We start from the raw sequence: 25,654 nt of genomic DNA, 5'->3' as shown, positions 1-25,654 counted from the left end.
ATCGCAACATTTGCACAAAAAATGAGGAACACCCTGTAAATAATAGGAGGCATATGTAAGCGTTTTTTTCGCGTTTTTATCACGTTTTTATAGCGAAAAAACGTGAAAAAAACGCGAAAAATCCTGAACGTGTGCACATGGCCTAAGGGAAAGCCCTTAGAACAACACACCGCGGACCCCGTCCTCCATAGGCTGTTCTCATTTGCTGTGAATATTTTGAGGAGATCACAGTCGCGGAACTCATAAAGGAGGATTCATCAGAGCTGAGGAAATGGCCCAATAGATTTTCCCTGAACACTGTGCATTTTGGGGAGGGGGATGTAGAAAACAACACAAGCTCCAACCATCTGCGGTTTCTTGACTTTTTATAAAGTTGAGGAACAGCCGTGATCTTTGGTGCATTATGATGAGGAGGTTTTGAGAAGGTCCTGCAGGATTTGTCATCGAGAGTCTGGTGGGCCGGCGGGGACAGCCCTGTATGTGCGAGGGCTCGTAAAGTAATAGGACAAAATCACAAAGATAGTGCTGACATGGGGGAAATAGAACTTTGGGAACGCAGGGTGACCATATTACAGGTGCACGCGGTCTATTCTCACCGACAAGGGTCTTTATTTTACAGAAGCCCCTCACAACGTCACGTCTCGCACAATCCGCCATGTCCTACTGTATCCGCCATATCCCAGGTTCACTCTTTAATGGCTGCAGCCACACTGCTTCTTCCCGTATTTTCTGGGCAATAGGGGACAATTGCACAAAACACAAATCCGGCCTCCTGATAAGATTTCTTTAGTTCAACCTTGAGGCAGAGAAAAGGTTCAGTTTCCAGCAGCCGAGCGATAAGATGATCACGCGGCACAATTACGACATATCAATAAGACGCACCAGTTTTTTGGGGTCACAGCACAATCCGATAACTGCGCCGCCACTCCCCGGTAACTTCACTGCGCACCCGTGCTGCAAAGTAACGGCATAAGGGACTAATGGTTGTAATGATCAGAACTGGCCACAAGGTGGCAGGAAAGTCCAATACATGAGGCGACAGCGCCAGCATTGCGCCACTCTCTGTCCATTACCTGTTGGGCGATTTCTATCATCTTTAGGTTCCCCGGACCCAGGCAGGCGTCAGTGAAGACCGATCTATGAGAGAAGGATGGAAGGCAGAACAATGAAGAGTAGCGCTCTGCTCACAGCGCAGATGTGCCGATGGTCCCCCTGCAGAGACGGGTGTGACAGGAGGCGCTGATAACAGAGAGCACTAGAGGTTACATTATGTACAGCACACGTAGGCCCGACAGCTGAAGCCCGGCAATCGCAGACCCTGCGGGACCTATACACACGCGGGGGCTCCAGTATTCGGCCGCCTCAGGGTTCATTACCTCCTCAGAGACAGATTCCTCTTCATCAGCTCGGCCAGTTCCTCCCAGTTCTTCTCCTCTATGGCCGCCCTGGAAGAAAGGACGAATGGACATGTCACCTCCATCAACAGCAGGAACTAACGCAATCAGCCAAATTAGGGGCTCAACCTCCTACATCAGCAGTGGGGGCCGTGTGGACAACAGGGGAAGCGGGGGGCCGAGGGACGGCAGGGGAAGTGGGGGGGGGGTGGAACAGCAGGGGAAACGGGGGGCCGCGGAACGGCAGGGGAAGCGGGGACGACGGCCAAAGCTTACATTGCTTTATCAGTCAGCTCAGCAAATATCGCCATGGCCTCAACAACCTCAGGGTCACCTGCAAGAAAATGGAGGCTTAGATATAGGGCTCAGCAGTCAGTATCACACAGGATAGGATTAGATACACGGCTCAGCAGTCAGTATCACACAGGATAGGATTAGATACACGGCTCAGCAGACAGTATCACACAGGATAGGATTAGATACAAGGCTCAGCAGTCAGTATCACACAGGATAGGATTAGATACACGGCTCAGCAGTCAGTATCACACAGGATAGGATTAGATACACGGCTCAGCAGTCAGTATCACACAGGATAGGATTAGATACACGGCTCAGCAGACAGTATCACACAGGATATGATTAGATACACGGCTCAGCAGTCAGTATCACACAGGAGAGGATTAGATACACGGCTCAGCAGTCAGTATCACACAGGATAGGATTAGATACACGGCTCAGCAGTCAGTATCACACAGGATAGGATTAGATACACGGCTCAGCAGACAGTATCACACAGGAGAGGATTAGATACATGGCTCAGAAGTCAGTATCACACAGGATAGGATTAGATACAGCTCAGCAGTCAGTATCACAGGATAGGATTAGATACATGGCTCAGCACACAGTATCACACAGGACAGGATTGGATACACGGCTAAGCACACAGTATCACACAGGACAGGATTGGATACAGTGACTGGAGCACACTGGGTTTTCTCACCATTCTGCCAGCGTTGTCGCACATTATTGTGGATGACGCCGGAGTCGCTGGGATCCCGCAGATACGCGAGCCAGAACGGCGGTGCAGAACTCGCATCCATGTGAACATAGTTTCCTGTGAAACATCCAGACACAAATAATCGGATACAATGAATCAGATGGACGGCAACAATGTAAGTCATGTAATGCACAGAACTGATCCTGCAGGGAAGTGGGTGCAATACTCTGCAGACCTCGTGTACTGGAGACCGGGTGATACATGACCGGAGGGGCCAGCAATATAAATGGCGGCACTCACCGTATCCCTGCTCCTCCATGATGGGTCGGCTGAAGTCCATGTAGATGAGACCCTCATAGACCTTAATAAAAGACAAACTCATTCAGCTCCAATATAAGGGACGCACTGCCGTCCGGCACCATGTGGGGGCGCAGACACTGTGCACGGTATACAGAGCGGAGGGTCCCGTGATGCACCACCATGGCACCTCCACCGCCGCTACCTTTATATATCACCTGTACCACGCGGTCCTGAAGTCCGGCCGTTATAAACAGTTCTTCTTTCTCAACATCCAGAATGAAATTTGGCTGCATCGTCTTTGGAAGATCCTACAACAGAGAACGGCCCCTGACTGATTGTAACCAATGATCAAAAAAGAGTCCCGTCCCCGAGCAGTAAAGCCCCGCCCCCGAGCAATGAAGCCACACCCACGCTTACATACGAAGGGTCTAAGCCCAAGTGATAATGTCTGAACAGTGCATCTAAGCCTCTCCTGTGTGATACCATCAGCTGAGCCATGTATCTAATCCTTTCCTGTGTGATACCGTCGGCTGAGCCGTGTATCTAATCCTCTCCTGTGTGATACCGTCGGCTGAGCCGTGTATCTAACCCTCTCCTGCGTGATACCGTCGACTGAGACGTGCATCTAATCCTCTCTCCTGCGTGATACCGTCGGCTGAGCCGTGCATCTAATCCTCTCCTGTGATACCGTCGGCTGAGCCGTGTATCTAATCCTCTCCTGTGTGATACCGTCGGCTGAGCCGTGTATCTAATCCTCTCCTGTGTGATACTGTCTGCTGCAGCCACTTACATCCTCGGTGAGATTGTAGAACGCCATCAGACATTTCAGCGTCGCGGACACGATGGCGCTGAGAGAAATAAAGCAGAAATATTGGTGGATAACTGCGCTGGATCCGAGTCCCGGTAACAGGCGCCATCTGCTGGACGTGCAGTGTAAGTGACGGCTCCATCCCCGGAAATGAGACAATCTGCGCACTATTAAAATTAAATACCCTTTGACAGTGCGAGCGCTCATGAATGTGTTGCTGCCATTTGTAGAAGTGTCAGTAAATTACTCCGAGCGGCTCTGAACACACAGAGAAGGGGCCGGAGAGGCAGAACCGCGGTGACGGCGCAGCACATCGCTGCCGGAGGACGTCGCATTGTATGATAAACACCAATTTACAATCCTCCATCTGCAGCCGCCATAAACTCCCTCATAATGTGCAGAGGAGACGAGCGGAGACCGATGGCCACTGCTTCATTTACACAGAAAATGGGAAGAAAATTGTCAAATTGTAAAGAAGAAAAAATGGAATCAGATTATTTTACATGAAAATAGAAAAAGTACAATGAATAAGAAGCAGGAAAATGAGACAGAAACACAAACTTCTCCATCCAAGAGATACAAAATATCCAATTATAGAAAAGAGAAACAATAATAGGAAAAAAAAACCTATTACAGTGAATAATCAGAGCAAGAAGCACCACAAATCCCAGAAATTACCACAGGAGAAAAAACATACCTACTATAATACTGCCCCTATGTACAAGAATATAACACCTATAATACTGCTCCCTATGTACAAGCATATAACTACTATAATACTGCTCCCTATACACAAGAATATAACTACTATAATACTGCTTCTATATACAAGAATATAACTACTATAATACTGCTCCTATGTACAAGAATATAACTACTATAATACTGCTCCCCTATGTACAAGAATATAACTACTATAATACTGCCCCTATGTACAAGAATATAACTACTATAATACTGCCCCTATGTACAAGAATATAACTACTATAATACTGCCTCTATGTACAAGAATATAACTACTATAATACTGCCCCTATGTACAAGAATATAACTACTATAATACTGCTCCCTATACACAAGAATATAACTACTATAATACTGCTTCTATATACAAGAATATAACTACTATAATACTGCTCCTATGTACAAGAATATAACTAGTATAATACTGCTCCCCTATGTACAAGAATATAACTACTATAATACTGCCCCTATGTACAAGAATATAACTACTATAATACTGCCCCTATGTACAAGAATATAACTACTAAAATACTGCTCCTATGTACAAGAATATAACCACTATAATACTGCTGCTATGTACAAGAATATAACTACTATAATACTGCTGCTATATGCAAGAATATAACTACTATAATACTGCTGCTATGTACAAGAATATAACTACTATAATACTGCTCCTATGTACAAGAATATAACTACTATAATACTGCCCCCTATATACCAGAATATAACTACTATAATACTGCTCCTATGTAGAAGAATATAACTACTATAATACTGCCCCCTATATACAAGAATATAACTATAATACTGCTCCTATGTACAAGAATATAACTACTATAATACTGCTCTTATGTACAAGAATACAACTACTATAATACTGCTCCTATGTACAAGAATATAACTACTATAATACTGCTCCCCTATGTACAAGAATATAACTACTATAATACTGCCCCTATGTACAAGAATATAACTACTATAATACTGCTCCTATGTACAAGAATATAACTACTATAATACTGCTCCTATGTACAAGAATATAACTACTATAATACTGCTCCCTATGTACAGGAATATAACTACTATAATACTGCTCCCTATGTACAAGAATATAACTACTATAATTCTGCTCCCCTATGTACAAGATATACAATATAACTACTATGTAACAACTCTGCTGGCATCACTGCATGGCCTCCCATCCCCCACCCGGATTACACTCAACTCGCTCACTTCTCTGGGTCATCTTGTGACTTCTCTCTGCTGCCAGATCCATGCTGTGTGCCTCATGTCTGCTGTTTGCTCTGTGCATGCTCTGTCAGTGTGCATAGGGGGGCGGCGCCGGCAACTCCTGTTTCTTATAGAGATTGTGTGCACCTTGCTAAGGTGTCCCTGGCCAATCGCCATGAGGCTTCCTGTATTTAAGACATCCCCAACCATTGGTGGGGGCCTGTGCAACTTACTCCCTCAGTCAGTTCTTAGCTGCTGAGGTGCCAGGCCCTGTCTCGCTTACTCTCGTGTCTGCCACCCAGGGGGGCATTGTACCCTGGTCTGTTTCCTGTTTATCCACCCAGTGGGGCTTAGTACCCTGGCCTATGTCCGCTACCCAGAGGGGCGTCGTACCCTGGCTTGTATCCATGTCTCTGTGCATTGTCTAGTTCCTGACTCTGTCTTAGTCTAGTCCTGTTCCTGTGTCAGTTTATATCCCTGTCTTAGTTTGCCTTCTCTGCTGTGTGTACTCTGTGTCTTGCTTTACTCTGCTTTGCACTCTGTGTCTAGCTTTGCTCTGCTTTCGGCTCCGCTCTCTGCGACCTTGCTTTGCTCCTTGCTCTGCATTCTGTGACCTTGCTCTGCACTCTGTGGTTTTGCTCTCAGCTCTGCGCTCTGTAGCTTTCCTCTGCACTTTGCTCTGTACTCTGGCTTTGCTCTGCACTCTGTTGCCCTGCTCTGCGGCTCCGCTCAGCTCTCACTCTGCGGCTCCGCTTCTTGCAGTTCTACTTTGCTCCGCTCCTTGCGGTTCTACCTGGCTCCGCTCCTTGCGGTTCTACTTCTCCCGCTCTTGGCTCCGCCTCCTGCGTTTCTGCACTTGGCTTCGCCTCCAGCTCTTGGCCCTGCCTCCTGCGTTTCTGCACTTGGCTCTGCCTCCAGCTCTTGGCCCTGCCTCCTGCACTTGGCTCCGCCTCCAACTCTTGGCTCCGCTTCTTGCGTTTCTGTGCTTGGCTCCTGCTCTTGGTTCCGCCTCCTGTGTTTCTGTTCCTGGCTCTAGCTCCTGTGCTTTCGCTCTGCATCCGCTCTTGCGGTCTTTCTCTACCTATTCTTAAGTCCTCCTGTCTGAACAGGTTCTTACCTGTTTTACATACCTGCCTGCAGACCGATCCCTACCGGTTCTTCCAGTGTACCAGCCTTGTCCGCCTGTCCTGCCAGAGAGCCAGGCGTACCTGCCTGCCTACCAGAGAGCCAGCCGTGCCCGTCTGTCTGCCAGTGTCTCTGTTGTACCCGTCTGTCTACCTGCGTCCCAGCCGTGCCCGCCTGTCTGCCAGAGTGCCTGCCGTGCCAGCTTGCCTGTCTATGTTCCGTTCCCCGGTGGGATCAGCAGCCACAGCCAGACACCACCCTGGAGTAGTACCTGGTAGCTTCCTATTGCACAAGTCTGACCTCACCATCAGAGGCTCCAGTGAACACCTAGGAAGCTACTTAGTTACGCCCCTTCCAGGGTAGTTTGGTCTGTGGTCCAGTGGGGCCACACCCCCGCACGCCCGCGCCAGTCTCAGCGCGAGCGTGACATACTATAATACTGCTCCTGTGTACAAGAATATAACTACTATAATACTGCCCCCATGTACAAGAATATAACTACTATAATACTGCCCCTATGTACAAGAATATAACTACTATAATACTGCCCCTATGTACAAGAATATAACTACTATAATACTACCCCTATGTACAAGAATATAACTACTATAATACTGCCCCTATGTACAAGAATATAACTACTATAATACTGCCCCTATGTACAAGAATATAACTACTATAATACTGCCCCTATGTACAAGAATATAACTACTATAATACTGCTCCCCTATGTACAAGAATATAACTACTATATTCTTGTACATAGGGGCAGTATTATAGTAGTTATATTCTTGTACATAGGGGCAGTATTATAACTACTATAATACTGCTCCTATGTACAAGAATATAACTACTATAATACTACCCCTATGTACAAGAATATAACTACTATAATACTGCCCCTATGTACAAGAATATAACTACTATAATACTGCCCCTATGTACAAGAATATAACTACTATAATACTACCCCTATGTACAAGAATATAACTACTATAATACTGCCCCTATGTACAGGAATATAACTACTATAATACTGCTCCTATGTACAAGAATATAACTACTATAATACTGCCCCTATGTACAAGAATATAACTACTATAATACTACCCCTATGTACAAGAATATGACTACTATAATACTGACCCTATGTACTCGTATATATGGGGGTCACCTGCAGATATAGTACATATTAGACATAATAGATAAGTAATAATATCCATTACCTGCTTCCGGCTAATCCCTGTAAAAGATCAGAAGTTCCATTACTGTATCTTGTAGATTTGTTACTTTCCGCAGATGTTGTAGATTTAGCAGAGAATATTTTTTTCTTGCATTTCTGTAATTTGCGTTTTGTGCCCAGGACATGTTATATCATGCGTGGGGAGAGGACTGAACAAACATTTCAGTATGTTAAAGCATTGAGACTAAAAGACTCTGATAAAGCCCAGCAGCCTCGGTGGTCCGAACTGTGGTGGTACGAACCGTGGTGGTCCGAACCGTGGTGGTCCGAGCCGCGGTGGTCCGAGCCGCGGTGGTCCGAGCCGCGGTGGTCCGAGCCGCGGTGGTCCGAGCCGCTCCCCCTCAGGCCCTGTCCCCGGTCGTCCTCATCACTGGGGGCGCTGGTCCCATCTGGTCACGGTCCCCGGACGGAGCGCTCTCACACCTCTGATATACAGAGCTGGCGCCAGTGATTTGCACTTACCACTTGGCGCGGAATATTCACGTTATATTTCAGGGTGAAGTTCTGCTTGGACAGAGCGATTCTGAAAAACATCACAACAGATTTAACCCCTTCTGCTCCGTGCCCTGCTGCTGACGCCTCGGAGGTAAAGACGCTCACCCCTTCTCGGAGCAGTACTGGTAGAACTTCTTGCAGGTGGCTTGTAGGAGTCTCAGCCCTCCCAGGTATCTGCCAGTCAGAAGGACGCGAGGAGGATAAAACGGCACAAGGTACAAAGTGTCAATGTAATTACAAGGAGCGAAAGCAAAAATTACTGTTTTTCGATTTAGGGGAGAAAACACTGAAGGATTTCTGCAGTCCTATGTAAATACAGCTCAATCATTGTAAAATGAGAAATTCTGCAACTTTCTATACATTTTGTGGCGGATGTATGAAGGTCAAGCAATACTGAGACCAGACAGCGCCGAGCAATACCGAGACCAGAGAGCGCCGAGCAATACCGAGACCAGACAGTGCCGAGCAATACCGAGACCAGACAGTGCCGAGCAATACCGAGACCAGACAGTGCCGAGCAATACCGAGGCCAGACAGTGCCGACCAATACCGAGACCAGACAGTGCCGAGCAATACCGAGACCAGACAGTGCCGAGCAATACCGAGGCCAGACAGCGCCGAGCAATACCGAGGCCAGACAGCGCCGAGCAATACCGAGGCCAGACAGCACCGAGCAATACCGAGACCAGACAGGGCCGAGCAATACCGAGACCAGACAGGGCCGAGCAATACCGAGACCAGACAGGGCCGAGCAATACCGAGACCAGACAGGGCCGAGCAATACCGAGACCAGACAGTGCCGAGCAGTACCGAGACCAGACAGTGCCGAGCAATACCGAGGCCAGACAGTGCCGACCAATACCGAGACCAGACAGTGCCGAGCAATACCGAGACCAGGCAGTGCCGAGCAATAGAGGCCAGACGGCACCAAGCAATACTGAGGTCTTACGGTCTCGCGAGCACCGAGCTCATCAGAACTCGCCCCAGTGGGGACAGCGATGAAGTCTGTAAAGCTGTGGAATTAATGGCGCTATATAAGTGAGTAAAATAAACACCTCGTGCTGCGTAATAAATGCAATGTGACGCCTCCTAGTCTAAGCTTAGACCTCACCTATCAGTCATCTTACTTTTTGCCACAATTCTGCAGCATTTTTCTTTTAAATGCAGTGTCTCTTATATCAAGCCACGCCCCGTTGTTGAGGCCATGCCCCTTTGTCACAACTTTAATTATGAAGATCATTAACGATCCCCATTGTGCTCAGATTCTTCACCATCTCCAGCTCTCTGCTTGCTGTCAGTGAACGGCCCAGACGGAGTTTTGTGCTGCTGATCCCGTGCGGCTCGGTTTGACATCGGGGGCTCACTCAATGTTCTGTCTGCAGACCACCCTCCATCTGTCCTGTCTTACCCCTCCGCAGTGTGGTTCTACAGCTAAAGGCCCCGTCTCACATAGCGATTTACCAACGATCACGACCAGCGATATGACCTGGCCGTGATCGTTGGTAAGTCGTTGTGTGGTCGCTGGGGAGCTGTCACACAGACAGCTCTCTCCAGCGACCAACGATCAGGGGAAACACTTCGGCATCGTTGAAACTGTCTTCAACGATGCTGAAGTCCCCCTGCAGCACCCGGGTAACCAGGGTAAACATCGGGTTACTAAGTGCAGGGCCGCGCTTAGTAACCCGATGTTTACCCTGGTTACCAAAAAAACCAAACAGTACATACTCGCCTTTCGGTGTCCCTTGCCGTCTGCTTCCTGCTCTGACTGAGCCGCCGTACAGTGAGAGCAGATCACAGCAGTGACGTCACCGCTGCGCTCTGCTCTCACTGTACGGCGGCTCAGTCAGAGCAGGAAGCAGACGGCAAGGGACCTGACGGACATCAGATGGTGAGTATGTACTGTTTGTTTTTTTTGGTAACCAGGGTAAACATCGGGTTACTAAGCGCGGCCCTGCGCTTAGTAACCCGATGTTTACCCTGGTTACCAGTGAAGACATCGCTGGATCGGTGTCACACACACCGATTCAGCGATGTCAGCGGGACCTCAACGACCAAAAAAAGGTCCAGGCCATTCCGACACGACCAGCGATCTCACAGCAGGGGCCTGATCGCTGGTACGTGTCACACATAGCGAGATCGCTACTGAGGTCGCTGTTGCGTCACAAAACTAGTGACTCAGCAGCGATCTCGCTAGCGATCTCGCTATGTGAGACGGGGCCTTAAGGGTTAACAGATCCCGACTCAGCACAGATCTGGTCATATCTCCCCTCCCCCACTCACCCCTCTTTTCTGCTGATATAATGGAGATCCAGCAAACTCCCGAACTCTGTTGGGTCATTTAATGGATGAGGAACCAAAACCTGATTGGATGAAGCAGACAAGACTCGATTACTCTGCGGCACCTACAGGATCATCCTGCAGCACAGAGGATGTCAGGAAAGGAGGGAACATGGTCCTCAGCTGCAGAGAACTATCAACCCCAGCAGCACAGAGGATGTCAGGAAAGGAGGCGACAGAGGGAACATGATCCTCGGCTGCAGAGAACTTTAGGAGACGACCACACTCATCCCAGCAGTTTCAGGGTAGCAGTTCCCTAACCTCCTCCCACGGTCATGATTTACAGAGGAGAATATAGACCGTGGGAGTCCAGCAGCAGCACAGAGGATCTCAGGAACGTAGTATGGTTATAGCATGGAAGGTCAGAGACTAAGGACTACATAGCGAGATAGGCAAGGTTACAGCAGCACAGAGGATGTTAGGAGGAGTGAGATCAGAGACAGAGCTGGCAGGATTGTCAGCAGCACAGAGGACGTCAGGAGAAGAGTTTGCTGATCCTGAGATAACAGCACAGAGTTACAGGGGCTGCGTCATTATCAGCAGGTGACACGGGTAATAGAATGTGAGGATGTAACATAATCCAGCAGCACAGAGGATTTCAGGAGGCGACAATGCAGATCGTTTTAGAAGGTCACAGTCTGGGTATGACGAATCAAATACGGGAGCTGTTGGGGGTCCGAAGACCGAGAAAAACAGCTGAAAACTAATAATGGAGCCCTGGTTGTCAGAAGGAGATGAAACCTGCCGCCTGGAAGAAGCATTTTACAAAAGACAATAAATCGTGTGATCGATGCGGCTCAGAGCGGCGCGGAGCGGAGAAGAGGCCATTACCGCTAATTACAGTCCTGTCATCATGTCAGACCCTTTCCGCTCATTACATTTTCAGACACTTTAAGCCATAAGCTTTGAACCGGGCTGAAAGCAAACGGAAAATGAGGACGACTACAAGTCCCAGCCCGCCACACCGGATACCGGAATGCGGCACTGTCAACCAGGCGTCCTCATCCCCCTCCCCGGGAGGTCGCTTGCGGGGACTCAGATAAAGGGCACATTTACATATTTTGCACTTAGCGGATGCTTATTAGTCTAAAAACCTCCAAATAATGAGAGCGAAGGGAGGAGCGCAGGTGGAGGAGGAGCAGCGCGGGCGGCCGAGGAGGGGCACAGGCGGCGGAGGAGCAGCGCGGACGGAGGAGGAGCAGCGCGGGTGGTGGAGAAGCGCGGACGGCGGAGGAGCGGCGAAGGAGGAGCACGGGCGGCGAAGGAGGAGCACAGGCGGCGGAGGAGGAGCACAGGCGGCGGAGGAGGAGCACAGGCGGCGGAGGAGGAGCACAGGCGGCGGAGGAGGAGCACAGGCGGCGGAGGAGGAGCACAGGCGGCGGAGGAGGAGCACAGGCGGCGGAGGAGCACAGGCGGCGGAGGAGGAGCACAGGCGGCGGAGGAGGAGCACAGGCGGCGGAGGAGCAGCGCGGACGGAGGAGGAGCAGCGCGGGTGGTGGAGAAGCGCGGACGGCGGAGGAGCGGCGAAGGAGGAGCACGGGCGGCGGAGGAGGAGCACAGGCGGCGGAGGAGGAGCACAGGCGGCGGAGGAGGAGCACAGGCGGCGGAGGAGGAGCACAGGCGGCGGAGGAGGAGCACAGGCGGCGGAGGAGGAGCACAGGCGGCGGAGGAGGAGCACAGGCGGCGGAGGAGGAGCACAGGCGGCGGAGGAGGAGCACAGGCGGCGGAGGAGGAGCACAGGCGGCGGAGGAGGAGCACAGGCGGCGGAGGAGGAGCACAGGCGGCGGAGGAGGAGCACAGGCGGCCTTCTCCTCTCCTGACACTTATCTCATGGACAGAAGATTAAAGGTAAAGTTATTCCCACAGACAGCCCCATGAACACGGGGGATGATGGACGCCCCAGCGCCTCTTACCAGCTTCTTACTCTCGGAGATCGTGACCTCAGCCCAAAAGTTAGAAATCGTCATAGAAATAGTCTTCCCATAATATCCGTCCGATGGGTTCCCAATAATCCCTATTCTGAGGGGAAACAAGAAAACAGGTCAAACAAACTGGAAGATCATCAGCATTCCCAGGAGAGGGCGCCACTGATCCCGGGGGAGTGTGCTCCCTACCTGGCATATGATCTGCAGGTGATCGCCTTCACCCGTGGCTGATTCTTCACCGCAGAGTAGAGAGCCAACCACTTAGTGTAATCCGGCAATCCCTAGGAAATACAGGATGGCAGCACACAAGAAAAACACTTAGGTTAACACTTAGGTTATACCAGCTGTGAATATATAATTATATACAGGAGATTCCCAGGTTATACCAGCTGTGCTTTTATAATTATATACAGGAGATACCCAGGTTATATCAGCTGTACATATATAATTATATACAGGAGATACCTAGGTTATACCGGCTGTACATATATAATTATATACAGGAGATACCCAGGTTATATCAGCTGTACATATATAATTATATACAGGAGATACCTAGGTTATACCGGCTGTACATATATAATTATATACAGGAGATGCCCAGGTTATAACCAGCTGTACATATAACCTGGCATCTCCTGTATATAATTATATATCAGCTGTACATATATAATTATATACAGGAGATACCCAGGTTATACCAGCTGTACATATATAATTATATACAAGAGATGCCCAGGTTATACCGGCTGTACATATATAATTATATACAGGAGATGCCCAGGTTATACCAGCTGTACATATAGAATTATATACAGGAGATGCCCAAGTTATACCGGCTGTACATATAGAATTCTATACAGGACATGCCCAGGTTATACCAGCGTGCTCCCGGTCACCACATATCTGGCTGCTGATTGGCTGCACACACTCACCACTTGTCCTATGAGCTGGAAGCCGGTGGGCAGCTTCATGCCGTACACGGGGACGGCGGCGGAGTTTATCAGCCATTCCTGGTCAGGAGCAGAGATCGGTTACAATGTAGCAGGTGACAGAATGCAGAGATCTAGAACATTGATACGTTGTTACCATGTATCTGCCCAGCACTCGGTTTTCAGTCTTTGGGAAGCGGCTTAGAAAGGTTTCGAGGGTCGGCAGCGTTTGCCTCTGGAAGCAGTAGAAGACCACGCTGGCCAGTCTCGAGAGGGTCTCGCCTTGTGGGGGCTTCTCCAAAAAACGTGTAATTCTATAGAGAGACGATAACTCGGAACTGAGGAACCTCATAGTATCCGTCACACTAGGGTCAATATTACAGTCCTGGGGGGAAGGGTCACTCAGCTTTCCACAGACCCCGAATGACAATTATCTGCCCCTTCACTGGATTCTGCTCCACCTGTGTCAGTCCTCACTGTAGCCCCCCTTCCATGCATTAATATACTGCAGGCCAATGCTGGGGGTCTTATCTGTGACCGAACTGAATCCGAGGCGACTCATGGATGACATTGGGGGCATCACTCAATTCGTGGTTTGGAGGCCGCTCTCTGCGGGGGTCTGCATGGTCTGTGGGTGAGCCTGTGCTGTATGGCGGCTTATAGTCCGTATATCAGCTCACGGTATATTGGGGTCTCACCGGTGAGTGTCTGGACAGACTTCTACTATCCCCCGGGAAGATGGACATTCACCTTCTTCCATCTCATAATAGATTGCCAGCTCTCCGCCCTAAAACAAGACGAGGAAACGATAAAGACGGAGAAACCTGGAGCCACAGGAAGAGGCCACAACAACGTCACCCGCTCCACAGCCATCAGAGCCACGGACTCCACAACAATGGACTCTCCCACGCCCATGATAACCACTATGGCGACCAAAACCATCACCTCCTACACAGCGTGAGGCATCACCATAATCCTACCGGCAGTCACGTGTGGCCCCCCAGCCTCCGCCAGTCACGTGTGTCACCATCCCCCCCACCCAGCCTCCGGCAGTCACATGTGGCACCCCAGTCATGTGCGTCACCCCCCAGCCTGCGGCAGTCACGTGTGCCCCCCCCCAGTCACGTGTGTCACCCCCCAGCCTCCGCCAGCCACATGTGTCACCACCTCCCCTCCGCAGCCTCCGGCAGTCACGTGCCCCCCCCCAGTCACGTGTGTCACCCCCCAGCCTCCAGCAGTCCCGTGTGCCCCCCCCCCCCAGTCACGTGTGTCACCCCCCCCAGCCTCCGGCAGTCACGTGTGCCCCCCCAGTCACGTGTGTCACCCCCCCCAGTCTCCAGCAGTCATGTGTGGCACCTCCGCAGCCTCCGCCAGTCACGTGTGGCACCTCCGCCAGTCACATGTATCACCAGCCCCCCCAGCCTCCGGCAGTCATGTGTGGCACCACCTCCCCCAGCCTCCACCAGTCACAAGTTGTGCCACCGCAGCCTCTACCAGTCACAAGTGGCCCTCCCAGTCTCCACCAGTCACATGTGTCACAACCTCCCAGCCTCCACCAGTCACATGTGTCACCACCTCCCAGCCTCCGCCAGTCACGTGTGTCACCACCCCCCCCTCCGCCAGTCACATACAGGGGTTGGACAAAATAATGGAAACACCTAACGTTTTGGCATCATAATCTTCGAACATGTGATAAACATGCAAACCGTGACATATGGTAATGTTTTGTAGTTGATTATTTATGTTATGTGACATGTGTATGTAAATTAACTGTTTGTTTTGCATAATTGTAAGAACATTGATGAGAACCTGATACCAATGGCAGACCTCTCGGATTTTCAAAGAGGCCAAATTGTTGGTGCTCGTATGGCAGGCGCTAGTGTAACAGAAAGTGCCCGAATGCTTGGCGTGTCAAGAGGTACTGTCTCCAAAGTAATGACTGTGTTTGAAAGAGAAGGAAAAACGTCCGCAGCAAAGCACAGGTCCGGCCGAAAGTCAAAGTTGACTGAGAGAGACCGTCAGACTCTAAAGCGAATTGTGAGAGAGGATCGCAAGACCATGGCTCCGAAAATCACTGCTGAGCTCAATGAACACCTACAGAAACCAGTTTCCACAAAAACTGTTCGCCGGGAGCTGCACAAATCTGGATTCCACGGAAGAGCTGCAATTAGAAAACCGCTGCTCTCAATGACAAATGTTTCCAAGCGTTTAGAGTGGTGTAGAAACCTCCAGAATTGGTCCCTCGAGCAGTGGAAACATGTGATATTCTCAGACGAATCATCGTTTACCCTATTTCCGACCTGCGGCCGAGTGTACGTTTGGAGACAGCCGAAGGAAGCATTCCATTCAGACTGCCTTCTCCCAACCGTAAATCATGGCGGAGGTTCTGTGATGATCTGGGGTGCTATTTCATGGAGATCCGCTGGGCCAATGATGTCCCTTCATGGAAGAATTAACAGCTGAGATTATTTAGGCATTTTGGGCGACCAAGTGCATCTAATGGTTCAAGCACTGTTCCCGGAGGGGAACGCCATCTTTCAGGATGATAATGCACCAATTCATACAGCTAGATTTGTTAAAGCATGGCACTAGGAACATTCTAGTGAAGTTGAGCATCTCATCTGGCCCCCACAATCCCCAGACCTCAACATTGAGCATTTATGGTCGATTTTAGAGATTCAAGTTAGACGTCGATTTCCGCCGCCATCGTCGCTCAAAGAACTGGAGAATGGGCTAAAATTCCTTTGGAAATAATTCACACCTTGTATGAATCCATACCTCGGAGAATTGAGGCTGTAATCGACGCAAAAGGTGGACCTACACCAGATTAAACTAACTTTTGTTGATATTTCCAGGTGTTTCCATTATTTTGTCCAACCCGTCTGTCTGTCACCATCCCCTCATCCAGCCTCCGGCAGTCACATGTGGCCCCCACCAGCCTCCGCCAGTCACGTGCGTCACCACCCCCCAGCCTCCGGCAGTCATGTGTGGCCCCCCAAGCCTCCACCAGTCACAAGTGGCCTCTCCGCCACTCACGCATGGTGTTGCCAGTCATAACCATTATATCTGACACCGCTGTCATCTACCAGAGAAATAATAAAACCCCAAAAAACAATAAACACCCGCAGCGGCACCAGAGCGAGGGCCGGACACTTTACCTTCAGCCTGAAAAACTTCTGCACTTGGGCCATGTCAAAGTTCTGGTCGGCACATAACATGTCAGCAGCGATCTGAGCGGAGGAAGTCAGACAATAAAGTAAGCAGCAGAACAATGGCGGCCGGACGCATCCCCTCCCCCTCCGCTACATAAGGACACATCTCCGGTGTCAGTGAATTTGGATTCTGCAGCAGCGGCCGGCGTGTGCCGCGGCATCGAGCGCACAGCGTTATCACCAGCAATTACAGAGGAGCGGAGGACGAAAAGCTGCGAGAGGCTGATTAGAGCGGAGGAGACGCCGGGAGACAGCGCAGCGCCGCCGCTGACACCGACTAATCTCCAACTGCCTTTGATTGGACAATAACATGTTCAGCCATGATGTCCCCCCACACCCCCAAAAAGGACAAACACTGCAAATATTAAAAGAGACGGCGGCCAAATAAATCTATATCCAAGGCTAAGCTGTAACCCGCGGAGTCCCAGCACTCATTACATCAGGAGAAGACACTTATTACCGAGGACCACGGAGGAATCCAGATCACAAGACCCTGGAGACGCCGTGGCCACATCGAGGGTCATTGTGCATTCACTGCGCCGCGCCGATGCAATATCATACATGAGCCTCAATTATGGAGAAATAATAACACATGGGAACGTCGTGGAGGAAAAGAGCAGGACACAGACGTGCAACATGTCACTAATGCCCTGACCACCAGAGGGCAGTGTGCACCCACTACAAGTATAACTCAGGTCCTTATTAGTCTGTTATATGTCAGAGTTCACACAGGGAAAATCCCAACCGTTTATTATCAGTGTTAACTAATTTTATATTACATCGTTACCTTAGTCATAATTTCTGCTACAGAGTCTAAAATCCCTCACAAACATAGACTTACATAATAGGATTCTGTCTGCAGCCACCACTAGAGGGAGCTCCCTGTATACAAATATACATGATAAGATCCTGTCTGCAGTCACCACTAGGGGGAGCTCCCTGTATACTGAGATACATGATAAGATCCTGTCTGCAGCCACCACTAGACGGAGCTCCCTGTATACAGAGATACGATAAGATCCTGTCTGCAGTCACCACTAGAGGGAGCTCCCTGTATACAGAGATACATGATAACATTCTGTCTGCAGTCACCACTAGGGAGAGCTCACTGTATACAGAGATACATGATGAGATCCTGTCTGCACCCACCACTAGGGGGAGCTCCCTGTATACAGAGATACATGATAAGATTCTGTCTGCAGCCACCACTAGAGGGAGCTCCCTGTATACAAATATACATGATAAGATCCTGTCTGCAGTCACCACTAGGGGGAGCTCCCTGTATACTGAGATACATGATAAGATCCTGTCTGCAGTCACCACTAGAGGGAGCTCCCTGTATACAGATATACATGATAAGATCCTTTCTGCAGTCACCACTAGAGGGAGCTCCCTGTATACAGAGATACATGATAACATTCTGTCTGCAGTCACCACTAGGGAGAGCTCACTGTATACAGAGATACATGATGAGATCCTGTCTGCACCCACCACTAGGGGGAGCTCCCTGTATACAGAGATACATGATAAGATCCTGTCTGCAGCCACCACTAGGGGGAGCTCCGTGTATACAGAGATACATGATAAGATCCTGTCTGCAGTCACCACTAGGGGGAGCTCCCTGTATACAGAGATACATGATAAGATTCTGTCTGCAGCCAACTTTGGAATCCCATAATACAACCATCTGATGTCGCATCATGAGCGCCCTCTTGTGGTGGTGAATGCAGAGAATTTTATCATATGACTCCATGGTTACACAGGGTATTTGCTTCTTTGTAACAGATAAATGCCCCTCAAACCTGTACAGCAACAGCTGCAGACATTCCGCCCTCTAGACGATGACACTCACCACCATGATATCATCATTCAGTTTCCTGCTGGATATTGCGAGCTCCAAGTCAACAACTGCTCCAAGCCGCGAGTCATAGGTGGTTGTCCCATCATTAATGATATTGTCCACTGGGAAGTCATTGGCCGTCGCCCAACGTTCATAGTGTTTGTATCTGATGGAAAAGGAGGGTCTGAGAGTCACACACAGGAGATCCCCCGTTAGACAGACAGCGGAGTCACGGTGTGAAGAGTGCAGCTCTGGAGAATAATACAGGACCAGCAATGTAATGTATGTGCACAGTGACTGCACCAGCAGAATAGTGAGTGCATCTCTGGTGTATAATACAGGATATAACTCAAAATCAGTAATGTAATGTGTGAACACAGTGACTGCACCAGCAGAATAGTGAGTGCCGCTCTGGAGAATAATACAGGATGTAACTCAGGATCAGTAATGTAATGTATGTACACAGTGACTGCACCAGCAGAATAGTGAGTGCAGCTCTGGGGTATAATACAGGAGGTAACTCAGGATCAGTAATGTATGAACACAGTGACTGCACCAGCAGAATAGTGAGTGCAGCTCTGGAGTATAATACAGGATATAACTTGGGATCAGTAATGTATGAACACAGTGACTGCACCAGCAGAATAGTGAGTGCAGCTCTGGAGTATAATACAGGATGTAACTCAGGATCAGTAATGTAATGTATGTACACAGTGACTGCACCAGCAGAATAGTGAGTGCAGCTCTGGAGAATAATACAGGATGTAACTCAGGATCAGTAATGTAATGTATGTACACAGTGACTGCACCAGCAGAATAGTGAGTGCAGCTCTGGAGAATAATACAGGATGCAACTCAGGATCAGTAATGTAATGTATGTACACAGTGACTGCACCAGCAGAATAGTGATTGCAGCTCTGGAGAATAATACAGGATGTAACTCAGGGTCAGTAATGTAATGTATGTACACAGTGACTGCACCAGCAGAATAGTGAGTGCAGCTCTGGAGTATAATACAGGATATAACTTGGGATCAGTAATGTATGAACACAGTGACTGCACCAGCAGAATAGTGAGTGCAGCTCTGGAGTATAATACAGGATGTAACTCAGGATCTGTAATGTATGTACACAGTGACTGCACCAGCAGAATAGTGAGTGCAGCTCTGGGGTATAATACAGGAGGTAACTCAGGATCAGTAATGTAATGTATGTACACAGTGACTGCCCCAGCAGAATAGTGAGTGCAGCTCTGGAGAATAATACAGGATGTAACTCAGGATCAGTAATGTAATGTATGTACACAGTGACTGCACCAGCAGAATAGTGAGTGCAGCTCTGGAGAATAATACAGGATGTAACTCAGGATCAGTAATGTATGTACACAGTGACTGCACCAGCAGAATAGTGAGTGCAGCTCTGGGGTATAATACAGGAGGTAACTCAGGATCAGTAATGTAATGTATGTACACAGTGACTGCACCAGCAGAATAGTGAGTGCAGCTCTGGAGTATAATACAGGTTGTAACTCTGGATCAGTAATGTAATGTATGTACACTGACTGCACCAGCAGAATAGTGAGTGCAGCTCTGGAGTATAATACAGGATATAATTTGGGATCAGTAATGTATGAACACAGTGACAGCACCAGCAGAATAGTGAGTGCAGCTCTGGAGTATAATACAGGATGTAACTCAGGATCTGTAATGTATGTACACAGTGACTGCACCAGCAGAATAGTGAGTGCAGCTCTGGGGTACAATACAGGATGTAACTCAGGATCAGTGATGTGATGTAATGTATGTACACAGTGACTGCACAAGTAGAACAGTGAGTGCAGCTCTGGAGAATAATACAGGTTGTAACTCAGGATCAGCAAAGTAATGTATGTACACTGACTGCACCAGCAGAATAGTGAGTGCAGCTCTGGAGTATAATACAGGATATAACTCGGGATCAGTAACGTATGTACACAGTGACTGCACCAGCAGAATAGTGAGTGCAGCTCTGGGGTATAATACAGGATGTAACTCAGGATCTGTAATGTAATGTATGTACACAGTGAATGCACCAGCAGAATAGTGAGTGCAGCTCTGGAGAATAATACAAGTTGTAACTCTGGATCAGTAATGTAATGTATGTACACTGACTGCACTAGCAGAATAGTGAGTGCAGCTCTGGAGTATAATACAGGATGTAACTCAGGATCTGTAATTTATGTACACAGTGACAGCACCAGCAGAATAGTGAGTGCAGCTCTGGGGTATAATACAGGATGTAACTCAGGATCAGTAATGTAATGTATGTACACAGTGAATGCACCAGCAGAATAGTGAGTGCAGCTCTGGAGTATAATACAGGATATAACTCGGGATCAGTAATGTATGAACACAGTGACAGCACCAGCAGAATAGTGAGTGCAGCTCTGGGGTATAATACAGGATATAACTCAGGATCAGTAATGTAATGTATGTACACAGTGACTGCACCAGCAGAATAGTGAGTGCAGCTCTGGAGTATAATACAGGATATAACTCGGGATCAGTAATGTATGTACACAGTGACTGCACCAGCAGAATAGTGAGTGCAGCTCTGGAGTATAATACAGGATGTAACTCAGGATCTGTAATTTATGTACACAGTGAATGCACCAGCAGAATAGTGAGTGCAGCTCTGGGGTATAATACAGGATGTAACTCAGGATCTGTAATGTAATATATGTACACAGTGAATGCACCAGCAGAATAGTGAGTGCAGCTCTGGAGAATAATACAAGTTGTAACTCTGGATCAGTAATGTAATGTATGTACACTGACTGCACTAGCAGAATAGTGAGTGCAGCTCTGGAGTATAATACAGGATGTAACTCAGGATCTGTAATTTATGTACACAGTGACAGCACCAGCAGAATAGTGAGTGCAGCTCTGGGGTATAATACAGGATGTAACTCAGGATCAGTAATGTAATGTATGTACACAGTGAATGCACCAGCAGAATAGTGAGTGCAGCTCTGGAGTATAATACAGGATATAACTCGGGATCAGTAATGTATGAACACAGTGACAGCACCAGCAGAATAGTGAGTGCAGCTCTGGAGTATAATACAGGATATAACTCGGGATCAGTAATGTATGTACACAGTGACTGCACCAGCAGAATAGTGAGTGCAGCTATGGGGTATAATACAGGATGTAACTCAGGATCAGTAATGTATGAACACATTGACTCCGCTGGATCTCCACTTTACGTTTACACTTGTTGCAGTCAGGGTTCGTACTTGTCTGCGTTCGTCACCAGGTAAACCTCACTGAAGAGCTGCCTCCTGAAATAAAGGATATAATATTATAGTGCAGAATATAAAACGTTACTTACATTTCATATCAGTAGTGATCGTCAGACATCTCGACCTTGTGATTTTAGGGTCCTGATGACGTCCATAAAGGGAACCTGCCACTCACGTCATGGTGATCAAGCCGACCCGCCCAGCTTCTCCTTGCCCTGCCACGGGTGACTGACAGGCCTCTCCCATGTGCACTAATAGAGAGACACCTGTCAATCACCTAGGACTCAGGCGGTGCCGGACTTGTCTGCTCTCCGACTCTGGTCGCCAGCCGGATCCTCTAACTATATTAATATACCCAGCTGCGGCCGTGCCTCTCGCCTGTGGCCGTGCCCCCCACCTGCGGCCGTGCCCCCTCGCCTGTGGCCGCTCCCCTGCCTGGATTCACGTTGTCCGGGGTCTGGGCAGCATTAATCAGGACAGGCTCCCTTTGCAGTGTGTGTCCTCCGCGGACGGGGCTCTCTCCAGCGTATAACTCCCAGCATGCACCTCTCACATGGTGATCGCCCTCCTCTCTTACTCTGTGCTGCTGTGAACGCTCGGTGTAACCTGATTGGCACAATCCTGAAGCCCCATCGTGATCTTACGTGTTCACAGCTTTCCACCAGAAGTCCAGAATCTTCTTCCCCCCCACACCAGGCAGCAGAGCCTTGGGAACATCCTCCAGAAATCTGTACAATCCGCTCTGATCATTCTACACGGGATCAGAAGAGACAGAAACCATTGAGTAATATTCACCGGATTAAATGTCACATTACAGGCACAGCGCACACAGGATATCACAGCGGCATAAGAGGGGGGCCGACCACATGGGGGCGCACTTCACATAAAGCCAGCGGGCAGGAGCTCTAGTGCCACCTACTGGAAGTCGCAATCCTAAGTCACTATCCAACCTGCACAAATCTCCAACATCGCACAATGAGGGGCAACAGCGCACCCCCGAAACAAGTGTCTGCAGATGGAGCTTCTGGTTTGGCGCACATCCTAAGTCATGTGACAAGGCTTCTTAAAGGGTCCATTTTGACCCTTATTGCTACATCCAAAACGGAAAGCTAGAGTTCTACTCTATCTTTATGAACAGGCTATTTGCATATTTATATTCCCAGTGCATGGCCTACAAGTCTCCTTACACCAACATTCTGCTCTCAAGTAGAAATATTACTTATCCGACATTACATGAGTTTCATTACTGATCCTGAGTTACATCCTGTATTATACCCCAGAGCTGCACTCACTATTCTGCTGGTGCAGTCACTGTGTACATACATTACTGATCCTGAGTTACATCCTGTATTATACTCCAGAGCTGCACTCACTATTCTGCTGGTGCAGTCACTGTGTACATACATTACATTACTGATCCTGAGTTACATCCTGTATTATACTCCAGAGCTGCACTCACTATTCTGCTGGTGCAGTCACTGTGTACATACATTACATTACTGATCCTGAGTTACATCCTGTATTATACCCCAGAGCTGCACTCACTATTCTGCTGGTGCAGTCACTGTGTACATACATTACATTACTGATCCTGAGTAACATCGTGTATTATACTCCAGAGCTGCACTCACTATTCTGCTGGTGCAATCACTGTGTACATACATTACTGATCCTGAGTTACCTCCTGTATTATACTCCAGAGCTGCACTCACTATGCTGCTGGTGCAGTCACTGTGTACATACATTACATTACTGATCCTGAGTTATATCCTGTATTATACTCCAGAGCTGCACTCACTATTCTGCTGGTGCAATCACTGTGTACATACATTACATTACTGATCCTGAGTTACCTCCTGTATTATACTCCAGAGCTGCACTCACTATTCTGCTGGTGCAGTCACTGTGTACATATATTACATTACTGATCCTGAGTTACCTCCTGTATTATACCCCAGAGCTGCACTCCCTATTCTGCTGGTGCAGTCACTGTGTACATACATTACATTACTGATCCTGAGTTACCTCCTGTATTATACTCCAGAGCTGCACTCACTATTCCGCTGGTGCAGTCACTGTGTACATACATTACATTACTGATCCTGAGTTACCTCCTGTATTATACCCCAGAGCTGCACTCCCTATTCTGCTGGTGCAGTCACTGTGTACATGCATTACTGTTCCTGAGTTACCTCCTGTATTATACTCCAGAGCTGCACTCCCTATTCTGCTGGTGCAGTCACTGTGTACATACATTACATTACTGATCCTGAGTTACCTCCTGTATTATACCCCAGAGCTGCACTCACTATTCTGCTGGTGCAGTCACTGTGTACATAGATTACATTACTGATCCTGAGTTACATCATGTATTATACCCCAGAGCTGCACTCACTATTCTGCTGGTGCAGTCACAGTGTACATACATTACTGATCCTGAGTTACATCCTGTATTATACTCTAGAGCTGCACTCACTATTCTGCTGGTGCAGTCACTGTGTACATACATTACATTACTGATCCTGAGTTACCTCCTGTATTATACTCCAGAGCTGCACTCACTATTCTGCTGGTGCAGTCACTGTGTACATACATTACTGATCCTGAGTTACATCCTGTATTATACTCCAGAGCTGCACTCACTATTCTGCTTGTGCAGTCACTGTGATCAGTGATCGCTGCCCCCGTGTCCGTCGGTCCCGCCGCCGCCCGCCACGTCTCACCATGTCTTCCCCCTGACATCCTGCACTTGCCCTCCCCGCACACCAGCCGCCTCCGTGCTGCACAGCGCCCCCTCCCGTTTCCCTTCCTGACATTACAGCCGTCATTCCTGTCACTGATTTTACACACGTTTCCTGGGAGATTTCGCTGCGGATTTACAGCTTGTCCGCAGCTACAACCACAAGTCCCAGCAGCCGCTCCATCCCCCGCACTATAGAACGGGAAAATCATCAGTGACGCTGCACACCTTGATGTGGCTCTCCAGCAGGGCGCCATGTCCGGCCACCAGCAGCACACAGATCATACCGAGCGGACGACGGCTGCAGCACCGAGCAAGCACCGACCTGGCTCCGCCCCCAGGACGCCTCACGCCCCGCCTCCGGGGTTCTCCCACAATCCTGTTCCCGCCCCTGTACGGTGACTGGGGGAGGGGCGGCGGCGGCAGTGCGCAGACTCCACGATGCTGAAGTTGGTTTCTTATTCGTTCAGTTTCTTATTCGGGCTGAAGTTGGTTTCTTATTCAGCAGTTTCTTATTCGGCTATTTTTTATTTTCTGTTTTTTTCAGGTTTTTCAATAAAAATAAACCATTCTAAGTATATAATATTATGCGGTCATGTGCCCTCTTGTGAATACACTTAAAAACAGATAAAAATATTAGAAGGCTGGCACAAAAATGGGCATCAAAGTGGGCACTGAGGTATGGTATTAAAGGTGTTAAATGGCTTTGTGCCACTGATCTGACACCTGACTTGCATACCTTGTGATGCCACACATCAAGTTCCTGTCAATCCAGCCTGGCACAAATGGGTACTGGGCATCAGAACTGGCATCAAAGTGGGCAGAGAACCAATTTTCACACATGCGAATAAGTAACAGCTATTTTTAAGGGGTTAAATGCCTTTGTGCCACTTATTAAACACCTGACTTACATACCTACTGATGCCCCACATGAAATCCATGTCACTCCAGCCTGGCACAAATGTGTTCTGGGCATCAAAACTGGCATCAAATGGGGCAAATCGCCCATTTTCACTGATTTGAATAAGTAACAGCTATTTTTAAGGG

At 48.6% G+C, this 25,654-nt stretch overlaps 1 protein-coding gene across 1 annotated transcript; it reads right to left on the bottom strand.

Moving 5' to 3' along the window:
• Window positions 1-339: 339 nt before the first annotated feature.
• On the bottom strand, window positions 340-24,981 carry LOC143764177 (uncharacterized). Its single transcript, XM_077249492.1, has 23 exons — window positions 24,836-24,981; window positions 22,512-22,618; window positions 21,862-21,906; window positions 18,598-18,751; window positions 16,692-16,763; window positions 14,232-14,320; window positions 13,691-13,847; window positions 13,537-13,614; window positions 12,791-12,882; window positions 12,590-12,695; window positions 10,620-10,699; window positions 8,445-8,513; window positions 8,307-8,367; window positions 7,828-7,844; window positions 3,482-3,539; window positions 2,907-2,999; window positions 2,692-2,752; window positions 2,395-2,508; window positions 1,671-1,728; window positions 1,377-1,445; window positions 1,074-1,137; window positions 883-954; window positions 340-796 (listed from the first exon to the last, which is right to left on the bottom strand). The coding sequence occupies exons 1-23, from the start codon at window positions 24,890-24,892 to the stop codon at window positions 686-688; spliced, it is 1,884 nt and encodes a 627-aa protein (XP_077105607.1). The 5' UTR covers window positions 24,893-24,981; the 3' UTR covers window positions 340-685.
• Between the last annotated feature and the right edge of the window lie 673 nt (window positions 24,982-25,654).

This window comes from Ranitomeya variabilis, chromosome 4 (genome assembly GCF_051348905.1).
Source record: "Ranitomeya variabilis isolate aRanVar5 chromosome 4, aRanVar5.hap1, whole genome shotgun sequence".
In the NCBI taxonomy this organism is placed as follows: domain Eukaryota; kingdom Metazoa; phylum Chordata; class Amphibia; order Anura; family Dendrobatidae; genus Ranitomeya; species Ranitomeya variabilis.
Note: the sequence above shows the minus strand (reverse complement) of the source record. Positions and strands in the feature narration are given on the sequence as shown.